The following is a 14,447-nucleotide window of genomic DNA, read 5'->3' as shown; positions in this document are numbered from 1 at the left end:
ACGACCGGGACTCACTTGGGAGTGAGGCGAGGGTCTCCGTAGGGAGCGTAGGGAGACATATTTAGGAGGAACTCCTTGGGCGGGTAGGAGCTCCACCTCTGCTGCACGTTGCTGCTGTCATTGTTATTCCAAAAGTCTCTGTCTAGATCACTGCAGCCAGAGAGAGATGGCAAAAGGTTAGACATCTGAGAACGTCAAACAGTGACAGGCAGCTATAAGGAAAGAAAACATCCACCGATGAGTGAAGTGTCTAAAAAAAAAAAAAAAAAAACGCCAGCATGGAGAGAAAGGATGTGATAAACAGGGAAAAGTAAATAATAATAGTATGAAGTAATAATAACAAACTGGACTTGATGTTAAATATAGTGACAGAATGGGCTGGAGCGAGGATGAGGATAGCAGGACTGTAATAGAACATCAGAAATAGAAAAATACAGGCCAGAATAAAACCAGATGGTAAAAATGAAATTATAACAATAGTCACTTACAAGTAATAATATGATGCTTTTCTAAAAATACAAATAAAAAATCTGTAATATAATTACACTTTAGACATTAAAGGTTAGAATTCGAATTATCTTCATAAAAATCACACTTATTACGAAACAGACTTATAAAATTTTGAAACAGCAACTAAAAAAAACAAACTGTGTGGCTAATCTAATTTGTTGTATACAACGAACCTTAACACCCATAGTTGTTACTCATACATGTTTTTAAAAGATCCCTTTACAGTACTTTTGAAACCAACCCTAACCTACTCACAGAGAAAGATCCTATTATTATAAATTAGCTGCCTTTAAGCTCCACTTGCTTGTTTTAATGCAACCGTCCCTCAGCAGCATGAAGTGTGGCTGTGTGTCTTGCTTAAGGACATTTTGACACACAGAGCCAACAGTCTCCCAATTAATGGATGGCTACTGTATTACTAATTTACAGCTCCCTATTAAACAACTGAAAATGATGAGAAATGGCAATAAAAGCCATTTGATCATGAATCAGTGATGAGTATTATTGCTTTAATTGAGGAGAACGTCAAAAATTTCAGAGAAATAAAAGACAAAGGACGTCAGTTTTCAGCAGTCTCAACTGTAATAACATTAATATTATGAAAATATTACATTTTTAAAATCACAACAATTTATCTTCTCGGATATCAGATGTTCCCAATAAATTGCGCTAACGATTATTTTTCAATGTGCACCACATTCATGCTTTGTGTTTCTGTTTGCTTAGTGGTAACAGTGTTGATGGGAGTAACTCTTATATCTTTGGAGATATCTCTCCTGGTTTTGAGTTTGTGGCTTGCCAATACCTTCCAATCATAAGCAAAACACTTACTCTATGATTGACTCTTTTTTAATTGGACTGGATGTTAGGAATTTGAAGAAAAAAACAAGACATATTGACCATTTAACAGATTATTGACTTATCACAGAGGCCCCTCATCAATGTGTTAGAGATTCGTACAACAAAAGCCTGGCAGTCCCTCCTCATGGTTGTCACCAGCTTGGTTAAACGCTCCTGTGGGATAGATTCTTTCTCAACCAGCATTTGTTGCATGTGCTTATGTTCGCCATTCTGGCTTGAGCAGAACGCCAAAGCTGATCCCACGACTGCTTAATGTGGTCGAGGTCTGGACCACAAGCCGTTCTTCCTCTCTACCTCCAAATTCTGGAGCACTGACATATTGAAGAACATTACAGTCGCAAGAAGTGGGGATACAAGATTGTCACTGGTTTTTTTTTGGAAGCTTGTCTCAATTTCTCCCTGCATTAGAATTGAATTCAATGATGACAGGCCTTTTTTTCAGTTTGGGAATCGTTTCCCCATGCCATCCCACTTATTTCACTAAAAGCTGTTTGGCATTGATGGAGAGCATTTGGCAAATTTTTCTGTGCAGCTCAACCCACAAATGCATTTCCCATCCAGATGTGGCACTATTTGAAGGGGAAATAAACTGGCTTTCCAGTGGTATAAACTTCACTGCCAAGAAATGTTATAAAACAAACAAAAAAAACAAAAACAAAATATTTCATTCCTTTTTGTGCTAAGTTGAATTGACCACTCAGAGAGATCTCCACATGCTAGAGGCGACACGCAATTTAAAAGATATGTTAAAGATGCATGAGCTCTGCAGCAACAACAGGGGAAGTTTATTCAAAAGTCATATTGTTACAGGAGAATTAAGCCGTAGTTTTGTTTAGAAAATGTTTTCCATGACCCCCACTGACCACTGTTCTGCAGACAACTTGAAAAACTCATTTCTCTACACTTTGTACCTTAAGATTTTTTTTTTAAATTGATCGTCCTTGAAAATGTATTCCTACTTAAACAGTGTCATCTTATGGCTGCCCTTCAGTACCATCCAGGGAGCAATCACATTACATATACACTATTACTATACATTAGCTCTGCAATCAGAAATTGGCTGTGAAAATCTGAAACTATCACCACATCATGGGTCATTTCCATGCGTCCACATCTACTCCCTCTCTGACACCTACTTGATGGCTTTATTTTCTCCTCGACCTCTCACGGAATCTGGAGAGCTGGCAGCCTCCATTCCCGGTTTATTTCTCTTCCCCTGAAAAGACATTAAGCAGAGACACAGAGATGGAGAGGGACAAGAGAGAGACAGACCGTAGAGACATGCTGCGCATGATTTGTACGACTGCATTTTTTTTGCAAGTGAAGTGTTCATTATGTAGGCTTTAGGACGGCATCAGATTCCATCAAGTGTGGTGCAAAATGATAAATGAGAGAAGAGTAATAGATCTGGTTGGATGCCAGGTTGGCGGCATGCTTCAGAGGATCAAGGTGACGAGAGACCACTTTACTCTAAAGAGATGCAAAAACACACTCTGAGATGAATGAAACATGCACAAACATATCTTTACAGAGATGAAACAAAAATGCTGTCCAATCCGTCTGTAAATCAGACACACATAAGTTAGTCAATATTTAAATCAGTGGGATATGATCATAAAACCCTACGAGGTGAGAAATCCTAAGGGTAAGGTTGGTCAGAGGTGTGAACTTGAGTCGAAGTTTGAAGTCGTAAATTTAATAAGTTTTAGACACACCTTGACAAATTCACAAAAAAAAGAAAAAAGAAAATACATGACATGACTTGAACCTATTGACTTGAAAAGATTTGTGCTCTCAAACCACGCAGAGAGTGTTTCAATCGAAAGGTGAAAAGACCTCAACCTTCTTTTGACTTGCAAAACAATGACTTTGTCCCACTTCTCATGTTAACTGTGCTACATTTAGTGGTTTCTTCTTAGGAATCATATGCAAAAAATAGTAACATTCACTTCAAATCATTTGGCCTTTGTAAATATTAATAAGAGTAAGCAAAATTACAAACATTGTGAGACACCGAAACATCATGCTGGACGCTTGGTACCGTGGTATCAGTTTGTGGAAACAGATCATTATGAGTAAAGCTCTCCCTGCTTTTAAATCCTTATATTAGGTTTACATTTTACCCTAAAAGTCTTAAAATAAAATCTAACATTGCAAAAAATGGTTTTAAAAAAATTGGAAACCGTTTTTAGGGCTAAAGGCTCTTTTTGCGACTTACTGGATTTTGCTTTCAATGCTACTTTCAGTCACTGACCTGCATATTTTATTGAACTCCATGTTCACTGAACTCTTAAGGGCTAAAACACAAAGCTTTTTATTACTGAGTTACTTAGGCCTTTTGTACTCAGAGTATCGACAGTAATTAGAGAAAGAGAGAGAAATGTATTATGTAGTTTTTGTGTATAATATGTTGTTACAGTAAAATAGAAGGAAGCAACCTTCTGAAACTGAACCTCACGAGGGACGTCTGCTACATCTGTTGCTGTAATTAAACCTTTTCCTCATCAACTTGAAGTTTAAATTACATACGACACTTTTGACATCATTTTACGTCTATATTCTACAAATACTCTATGATGCATGTCTGATGATTTAAATTTAAAGGAGTGATTTGGTAAAATGACACAACAGCAAACATTATCCTGGACTGTTAACAACAAAAGGTGCATTTATGAGGGAGTCTTATGAGAGTTAGAGACATGATATCTGTATTCAGATTAAAGAAGTTAGGCATGATTGTAAGTATGAGGGAAGTTGTTGAATAATTTTCCGCCATGTGAAAGAAATACATTATTAAAATGAATCCCACATGAGCCATCTCAAAGTGTTTCAACATTTAACTTAAAAATGGTACAATAAGATTTAAAATGCATCTTTCTGGCATTTGTACGTCATTTCAAAGTACTGATTACCATCCATTCAGGGTCAAACAGATGTTAATTGCTTACAAACTACTAAACAGAGCTTAATAGAGGTCCGTGGGATAAAGAAATTTACAGATTGTCTGAAGAAATGCTTCCAAAGATCTGTCCCACTTTGAAGTCTTCTCTGCTAATATCATTAACATCAGTACTATCATTCTGGAAAAAAGCAAGACTGTGCCACTGTGTAAAAAATATGTATATATTTTATTATTTTTGTTTTTTTGGCCTGTGTTTTGTGAGGGTTTTACACAGAGCAGCCAGAAAGATGCTGAATGGATTCCAAAAAAATATTCTTAATTTATTACAAAAGTTCAAAACTGATGAATTGGGCCCAAAACATAATAAACTACAACTCAGGTAGTAACACAAAAAACTCAAGCACAAAACTGACCTAACAAACAAGACATGAGGGGAACTTAAATAGTGGCTGATCAGATCACTGCTGACACACCAAACCTGTTGAATTGAATTCTGCTAAATTAAAACCTGATGTTTGTCTTCGCATAACTGCTCCATTTTGATAAAGTAAAATGTCAACTCAAGCAAAGTAAGCTCATTTTTAAATCGAGTCAGGCCAATCAAATATACAAAAATGATGGCAAAAATAAACACAACTCCGTATGAAGCTGGTTAGTTACTGTTGTTCTAAGTAAGAAGCAACTGATAAAAATCTTGGCCAGCAGCACAAATGGAAGCAAAAGTAGGAGTTGGCTTTAAAGGTGAAGAACTGAAGAAAGGTTCCTGCTGTCTAATGTTTCTGGGAAACTATTTGATCCATTTCTGCATTTCTATGGGACCCCGTAACACAAGGCTTTCAAAACGTGGAACAAATTGTGTTATTAAATCTTGATAGTCCAGACGGAGAGGTGTAGATGGTGGGAGCAAATTAAGTCTTTAAACTCTATTGAAAGTCCTTTTTTTAACACTGATATTTCTTATACAGTATATCTGCAGCTTTATAAAGAAATTCTATATAATATAATATTCAGGGCATTATTCAGAGTTGATTTTACCCATTATAAAGGGAATTATGGGCTCAGTTCTTCAATCAAAATTAGCATTCATAACTAATTTCCTGCAGTCACCATCTGATAGAGATTTTTTGGTATTATCATTTTGTTGTTACTTTCAGGTTAAAGTGTTCTCTTGTTTAAACTGTATGTGTGAACTGACCTGGAAGTCACAGCTGCCTGTTATCTTCATGTGAAACAGTTTGACCGAGATTTGAACCGGGCTCAGATCAGGGGCCAGATGTTAAATTGGTTTACGACCTTTGCTTTGTTTAGGTAAAATGTTTTACGACCTTTGCTGTTTTTCCTCTGCTGTCTATCTTGCCTATCCTCCCTCTTTGAAGTTTGAGAATAAAAGACAAGCTGTATCCAAAGAGAAGCAGAACGCTCTGTGAACAGCTCTGAGAAGCAGTTGACAGAGTCTTCTCCTTTTGCTTGCAGAAGTTTAGTCATAAATTCATATACGTTGTCTGTGGTTCTTTTATGTAGGTTCTAGGAAAATACCTATCATTTTGGTGCCGAAACCCGGGATCTCTCATACCGACCGCTGTCAGGCAGAGGAAGACGCGCTGAATCCATGCATGGCCAGAAGTCATTTGGACCTGGAAAGAAAGACCCAGGAAGTAGAATTCTTCGCTGGGCCAGCGCCGTAGGTCCGACTTTGTCTGCCAACGGCGGAGTGACGAGATCCGACTGGACAACCCGAAAACTACAGAAACGTAGGTGAATTTTAAAATGGCTATTTTAGTGGTTTGAGTTCCCTTGTATGATGTCGCTCTGCTAAAACTCTGTGGTTTGAGAATCCTTGTATGATGTCGCTCTGCTAAAACTCTGTGGTCTGAGAATCCTTGTATGATGTCGCTCTGCTAAAACTCTGAGGTCTGAGAATCCTTGTATGATGTCGCTCTGCTAAAACTCTGTGGTTTGAGAATCCTTGTATGATGTCGCTCTGCTAAAACTCTGAGGTCTGAGAATCCTTGTATGATGTCGCTCTGCTAAAACTCTGAGGTCTGAGAATCCTTGTATGATGTCGCTCTGCTAAAACTCTGTTCGAGGAGACCCCATAAGGGCACGTCCTCAGGCGGATAGGAAGCTTGTCATTGCTGTGTGGTTTTGATTTTTTGATGGGTAAAACATGACTGGTGCTGAGTTTTCTGACAAGGCAAAAACAGATAATGTTGCGCTAAATCATAGAGTCATTACTGTGCTTATATTGCTGGTTTGCTACTGCTGCTTTGTGTGTGTGAGAGTGATTGGAGGTTTAAATACCGCTCTGTGTTTTACCTCATATAAAACAGTGGATTTAAGCAGCAAACCTCTTGTGGATGCAATAGGCAAGATTCTCCCACTCGAAAGAGTCGAAGCGGGGAATACCACAACAAGGTATTTTAATTGCTGGCCCACTGAAAAGAGCTCCAGTTCATAGGACTCCCTAGGAGTCAACGAACCTGGACCAAATTTAAATAATTTCAAATAAATAATATTTTTAAGCTGAAATTGCAAGTGTTTTAAATATGGGAAATAAACATTCTTGTAATTCATCACTCGGTAAGGGCGCCGATGGGGATGAAAAGTACATGCTGTCCAGGTTTCCTGGTAGCACTGTACACATGAAAAAATGGAGAAAGAAATATAAAATAGATGGAAAGCTAAAAATCGATCAATGGCAAACAATTGTGGGAATTTTGGAGAGTAGTGTAGAAAGAAAAATGGGAATAAAAAAAAAAAAAAATAAAAAAAAAAGGAGAATGAGCTGAGGTGTGCTAAATTATGGTTAAATGAATCTAAAAACTTAATTATAGAGAAGGAAGAAAATAAAGTAATTCCAAGCACACGGAATTCTGCAGCGGTGCAGGGAGAGCAAGCTCCTGCAGCCACCTCTCCCCTGGCTGCTTCAGCAGCTCCGTCTGCCCCAGTATCAGCCGCTGCTGTTCCAGCAACACGACTGTATCCTTCCCTAAAGGAAGGGACACAAAACTTATATATCTTTAGACCCTGTACCTTAGAAGAGGTCAGGAAAGCTGTGAAAGGATCAGATGTTTTTCACCTGGAGAAATTTGGAGGTTTATATACCTCTGCCTTTTCCAACGACCGGACAAAAGGCCGTGGAAGAGGCAGAGGCAGAGGAGGTCACGATAGGCGAAGACCCCAAAATAACACCCCACAAAATCTACGGTATTCAAAAGGCTGCTGGATTTGTGGCAATATTGGTCACTGGGCAAGAAACTGCCCTTCAAAGAATGTTGCACGGGGCGACAAGAGGGGTGGTGGAGTGAGGAGACCACAAATAGGAGAAATCTTCAGCATGATCAGACTCTACCACACCCCAAAAACACAAACCCCCAGTCCAAATTGATGAAATGCTAGAGACATGTGCATGCAGTTTAAGACGTTAAGTAAAACCATAAAAGAAATTGAATTCCTGTAAGAAATCAATGTATGCAAAATAATTTTTAATGCTACTAATGTTAGGTTTAAACCTCACAAGTGAGAAATAATTTGTTTTAAGAAATACTGATGTTTGTTTTGTTTTTCTTTTTGAGCTTCCTACACCTTTAAAGAAAAACCAGTAAAGAGAGGTCTCACTGAAATAACAACATGGGAACAACTTCTTTGTATGCTAAAAGTGGAATCATGACTTTCCTGAAGGAGGAGAAGCTGAAAAATAAAACTAAATAATAAAATTGTCCTCAGAGAACAATGTTTAATGTATTGTGTCGGAATAATATTATAACACCAACTTGGTGAAATGATTCTTAGCTGTCTATCTGGAGGGGTCAGCGGTCAGAGTAAGGTACCGACCTGGACATTGTCCAGCCTCGTAACTCTTAGGCCTTGAGAGGAGGGCTGCCCGCTGACTTCACAGTCTGCAGCACTGAGATCAACAAATTTAGAGAAATCCATTGTTCTCTGGTGAGACGTGTCTTAGATGAAGTTAACTTAAACTTACATTCTACATTTTACAAGTTAATGGTGAACATGATGAAAGAGACTACAGCTTTTAACATGTTTCATGTTTATATGTGTTTGAATAAGGAAATGGTTTATGACTTCTTAAAAAGTTGGATAATAAGTGGCTAAAAGCTATACGATGAAAAGTAAAGAAAGTTATAATTGACTCTTATTTGCTTCTTTCCTTTTCCTCTGTCTGAGCCTCGCTGCGCTGCGTCTGACCTCTGACCTCAGCTCAGATCTGTCCTGCCAATCAGATGACTCCCTCCTTTATCACCAGCCAGTTGATAAAGAAGCGAAAAAGGACAGGACGATTTCTACCAACTGGACACTGAAGGCAATAAAGTGTCCACTGGTCCTAATTCCTTGACATCTGGGAACTGCCATGCAGCAAAACTACTGTATGGAGTCCTGCTAGACGTTTGGAAAAAGAAAGCAAACTGAACTGTTTGCCGCTTGTTTCATTGGTGGACTAAGGGACGGTCTGGACAACTTATAAATAATCCAACACCAGAGCCAGTTGGACTGACAGGGAGCTGGAGAAGAGACAGAGGGAGGACCAGCTGCAGCGACGCCAGCAGCAGGAGGGGGAAGCGAGAAGCAAGACAGAAAGGAGAAATGCAGATAAGTTATACACACACACTGCTGTGACACACACTGCTACTGTAATGAGGACTTGTTTGCTTACTTACTAGCAGGAAGGAATTATCTATTTAGAAAAGAACATTTTGAAGGTTTTAAGGTACAATGTTAAATAAAAATCTTTCATTTTGTACCCATTAACTCAGTCCTTAACAGAAGGACCAGTGATCCTTTTAGGGCCCACGAGCCATAGATTGGGAAACTGTGAAGGAAAAAACTGTAATGGTTACAAGTTAAGAAAGGAAAAAAAAAACTGAGTGTGATACGGCTAAATTACACCAACTAAAATTATTAGATTCAAAACTAATAATGATTTGCAAATGTTTTATTTTCTTTGAAATAAATATACAAGTTTGGAACTAAATTAAACATATCTAAGTGTTGAACTTAATTGATATTGCAGTGTTGAAATACTATGGAGTATTTCTTTGCATTTAACTGAAACGCTTAACTTAGAGTTTAATTATATAAAGAATCTATAAATTGATTGGGATTGTGTTTGTGTGTTTTATATTGGGATGAATGACAATTGTTTTGAGAAGAGAGAAATTTTACTGCTAAATTGAGTAACGGATAAAATTATTGACCATTTAATTTAAAATATAAAAACCATTGTTAACTGGTCTGAAATGCGAGGTTAAGAGAAAGTCTGAGACTTTAAGCAACCTTGTAAACGGCTACTAAAACCTGATGATTGTGATTAAAAGCAACATTTTCTAGACTTCAGTCTAGAACATTTTAATCCAGATTTGATTGATAGTCAATAAATTCAAAAAGAAATGGAAAATTAGAGGATTTGAGGTTTTGGTTTAATTTCAGGATGGTCATTTTTATTTAGGAAGAGTTATGCTTTGATGAATTTGATAACATCTACAGGGAAACCAGTCACCCATGCATCCTTGCTTAAGAATCTTTTGCAGGCCATACATTTACCAGCTGAACTAGCAGTTTGTAAGTGTGCAGCGCACACCACGGAACAGGATGAGGTTTCAAATGGCAATAGATTAGCTGATAAAGTAGCAAAGGAAGCTGCAACTGGGAAGCATGGGGGAGACAATTTCTCAATACAGATAGAAGATCCTCAAGTAATAGACAAAGCTGTGTTAAAAGACATGCAAGATAATGCTCCAAACGCAGAAAAACAAATGTGGATAACTAAAGGGGCGACACTGAATGATGATAACATTTTTTCAGTAAATAGAAGTCGGTCCTTCCAAAATCTCTATTTAGAGCGGCAGCAATTTTGACACATGGACATTGTCATGTGTCAACAGGGGGGATGGTCTCTATGCTACAACAGCATTTTACCACATTACCACATATGGATTAAATTCTTACTTAAAAAATTTTTGTACTGCATGTCCAGTTTGTGTCAGAAACAATCCTCAAGGAAACATTAGACCAAGAAGAGGAAGTTTCCCAAAACCCTCATCCATTTCAAACAACGCATATGGACTTTATTGAACTCACACAAAGTGGACCACATAAATATTGTTTGGTGATGATTGATGCTTTTTCTAAAAGAGTTGAAGTAGTTCCAGCAAAGCCTGCTTTTGACAAAATTTATGGGAGAGCTTACATATTGCCTCTGTTTGCTCCAGACTTACAGAAAGCTGATGAAGAACAAACATTGGTAGATTATATGATCAGGATCCTGAAACAGAAAGAGGTGTTAAATGCAAATTTACTGCCGTCTGACTGTTCTCCTCTACAGGAAATAAATAAAACCACCCCCATCCAGCCAGGAAACTGGGTCTACATAAAGGTCATAAAAGAACCCTTCCAGGTGCTGATGACCACACCAACAGTCGTAAAGACCCAGCTGGATACATCTAAGTCACTGCAAGCTGCAGAGAGTGTTTGAACCCCTAAGTAGGCGGAGGGAGGAAGGCCGGACTTCAAAGGGGGGCTATTTTTTAGGGTAGCTCGTCTCAAACCCGGTGAAGAAACGCTTAAGATTCCCCCGTCTTTAGTATGGGGTTCTGACATCTCTGTGCGCCGAGCAGCAATGGGGACTCCATATGCCAGATGGATCTTCTACTGCGCTGTGACTGCAGCATCAACCTGTGGTGGAAACTAATGAATAGAACCGCGTACGAGGGACATGCTGTGAACTGCTATGTGTGTGCGCAGCTGCCAATCGCCACACACAACTCAGGTCTGCGTGTAGGACACATCACGGATGACAAACAGATGTGTCTCTATGGCCTGAGCACACAACCACGACTAAGCGTCCCCATGCCAAAGGGATGCAAATGGTGTAAAAATGACTATTCTGTTCTACTTCAGATAGGAGATGCCGTGAAGGAACTTTTTGGATCTATGAACTGTTCCTTTAATGCTGACGTATTTCCATTTCCACTAACCGCATGGAAAATACCAGAGACCATTTCTTTAGCAGGAGCTAAACCCGGGTCTCTGAGGAGCTGCGTGTTCAACAACGGACACGTTTCTCTTGGAATGTTACCTTGGAACTTGTGTAACAGAGTTTACACCCACTGCGAAACGACACCGGATTACATCAACTGCATCGCCTGTAGGGGTCAAAGGATGACTCCACACTGCAAAGTCTGGAAGGACAACCCAGACTGTGACAACATGCTTCAGGAGAGGAGTTTCAACATCACAGATCGGACATTGGACGACAGGAGACAACGCTGTGCAGTACCATAGTGCCAGGAGACTATGGTTCACGGGTGATTGCAGACTGGTACTTCCTGTACCTGATTGTACTCATCAGGAAAGGACGACACATTCTGGCTGTCTGCTCCAAGCGTGATGCCTGAGGTCAAACGCTGGGGAGGCCTCACTACGGACACTGGAGTTCCATGGGAAATTCAAGATCTGGACCGGAGGTGAAAAGTTCATGCAGAGCATGTTCCCAGGAGTTGGATTAGGAGAAGTTCAGGACCACGTTGAAATCAACAGATATGGATTACTGCAACTCATCAACAGCGCACACCGGCTGGCAAACGGCTCCATGAGAGGGCTGACTGAACTGAGAAACATGGTTTTGCAAAATCGTATTGTGCTGGACCTGCTCACAGCCTCTCAGGGAGGTGTTTGTAAAATCATTGGCCCAGCGTGTTCCTGACGAAACAGGAACTGGTGGAACTATTTCTGATGCTCTACATGGCCTGGAGGAACTTAAACATTGTGTAGACGGTGCTACGCGAGGATCACATTTTTCCTTTTTGATTTGTTTTCATGGTTCATGTCTGGTCCATGGTGGACTTTACTGTTAAAGCTCGTGACACCTATTCTGATTGTTTCGGTTCTGTTCTGTCCTTTTAAGGTTTGCATTATTCCATACCTACGAAGTATGATGTTTAAGACAAGTAACACAACTGTTGTCAGTTATCAGCTAGCAAAGGCATCCTATGAGACGAATGAAGATGACTTGTTTTGAGATTCTGACGATTTTCTGAACAATGATGGTGTTCTGTAATCAATAAACAGATTAATTCATTTGCTGAATGATTCCTACACCAAAAATGTGAAAACAAGTGGTGTTAGGGATGAGAAAACTGCGTTTGATTTTTTGCTGTTTCTTTCTTTTGTTTTTGTTTATTTCATTTATTCATTATGATCATTGTGTAATTTTTATGTTTAGACTAGGACAAAAGATGTATATATTTTGCATTTCTTGGTTCTATTTTATTTCTTTTCTTTTCTATGCTTGGCTTTTGAATAAGGTTTACACACATGGTGAAATGATAAAAAGGGGGAATGATAGAGATTTTTTGGTATTATCATTTTGTTGTTACTTTCAGGTTAAAGTGTTCTCTTGTTTAAACTGTATGTGTGAACTGACCTGGAAGTCACAGCTGCCTGTTATCTTCATGTGAAACAGTTTGACCGAGATTTGAACCGGGCTCAGATCAGGGGCCAGATGTTAAATTGGTTTACGACCTTTGCTTTGTTTAGGTAAAATGTTTTACGACCTTTGCTGTTTTTCCTCTGCTGTCTATCTTGCCTATCCTCCCTCTTTGAAGTTTGAGAATAAAAGACAAGCTGTATCCAAAGAGAAGCAGAACGCTCTGTGAACAGCTCTGAGAAGCAGTTGACAGAGTCTTCTCCTTTTGCTTGCAGAAGTTTAGTCATAAATTCATATACGTTGTCTGTGGTTCTTTTATGTAGGTTCTAGGAAAATACCTATCACCATCTATTCCCATATGATCGCTTTGTTCTGTTTTTAGTCAATGTTTGTTTTCTTCATCTTAGATACTGATCAATTTCTTAATCTGATAACAAGCCATGACATTGTCTTGTCATGTAAGCATTTAAGGTTTTCATGCTCATTGTTATTTTGTTTCTAAGTGATCAGAGTGGATGATATGAACCCCCTAAACAAAAGTACAATCTGACCAGAATGATTAATATTTATGCATCATCTACCACTTACTGCTTTAGAAGAGAGAACATCAATTGTGACCATTTCAAAAAGCAGCACAACTGAAAGAAGATCATGTTAAAAAAATTGTTCAGCGGTAGAAATGTCTTCTTTGCTGTCCTATAGAGGATTAATAAGAAGTGAGAGTATGTCTAAAAAGATGGCATTAAACAGTTTATATATCATCTTAACTTTTTTGAGATGGACTTTGAATAAAACATTCTATCTAGCACTTGGTCTGACAACTTAATTTTATCTCTAGTGTTTTACTCTTTAATAACAATAATTTCGAGGGGTAGGTAACTCAAATCATGGCTCAAGATTGAATATTAGTTCTTTATTATGCTTTATGCCATTTTGACCTCAGAAACACTATTCTACTGTATCTGGAAGTTGTTGTTTTTTTTTTTTATCTATGTAGTACCATAAATAAATGATATAGCAGTGAGTGACATAGTGGGCACCTTCACTTAAATGAAGCCTTTGATGTAGGAAGTCTTTAAGTTTTAATATTTCAATAAAAACAATGTAAAAGGCACACACGTATTACAGCTCCTAAAATAAGCATTACAACGTACTAGTCTTTTCTGGAAATCTGTGAAGTAGTGGCTGGTGACTAATAAAACAATACAATTTAGATAGGGCCTGTTGTATATTCTCCAAAACTTACTTTGTCTCTCGTTTAATTATCTTTTCATTTATGCTCATGTAAATTTAGCAATCATGTTAACTTGTTTAATTTTTTATTTTTATTTTACACTCTCAGCTTAAGGATCGGAATGATATTACTCTCCATTAAGTCAGGAAAATATGAATTATAAACTGAAGTAGATTGTTCCTTAAAAATATTTAAAAAGGTTAATTATGTATTATTCCATATGCTTTAGTGTTGTTTTTATTTATCTCTTTTTTCCAAAATGTATTCAACAATGGCTTTTCAGTAGAATTTGCATTGAGACAGACATTTAGAAGCTTGCTGCAGGTGTGGTTTACATGCTGTGTATTTTACTACGACACTGAAGAGGCGAGCCACAGACTTGATCTTGGCGCTGCACTTGTCAGAAGATATTTATAACAGCTATTGCGTTATACGGTTTGCTCCTGGTGAAAATGATGCTGATATTCAGTGACCTGGTTGTACTGATGCATTTGTGG

The 14,447-nt window shown here is 38.3% G+C and overlaps 1 protein-coding gene across 4 annotated transcripts in view; it reads right to left on the bottom strand.

The window, feature by feature from the left end:
• syt7b (synaptotagmin VIIb) overlaps positions 1 to 14,447 on the bottom strand; it is a 109,615-nt gene that overhangs the window by 45,231 nt on the left and 49,937 nt on the right. For all 4 annotated transcript variants that reach the window (XR_001776466.2, XM_017304019.2, XM_017304020.2 and 1 more), the window contains exons 3-4: positions 2,508 to 2,587; positions 16 to 150 (exon numbers count right to left, since the gene is read on the bottom strand). Coding sequence is in view for 3 of the 4 variants with exons in the window: in XM_017304019.2 (XP_017159508.1) it covers positions 16 to 150; positions 2,508 to 2,587 (215 nt within the window). In the remaining variant the exon portion in view is untranslated. The remainder of the gene's footprint in view (positions 1 to 15; positions 151 to 2,507; positions 2,588 to 14,447) is intronic.

The sequence above is a fragment of the Poecilia reticulata genome, chromosome 3, assembly GCF_904066995.2.
Source record: "Poecilia reticulata chromosome 3, P_reticulata-male-v2, whole genome shotgun sequence".
NCBI lineage: Eukaryota > Metazoa > Chordata > Actinopteri > Cyprinodontiformes > Poeciliidae > Poecilia > Poecilia reticulata.
Note: the sequence above shows the minus strand (reverse complement) of the source record. Positions and strands in the feature narration are given on the sequence as shown.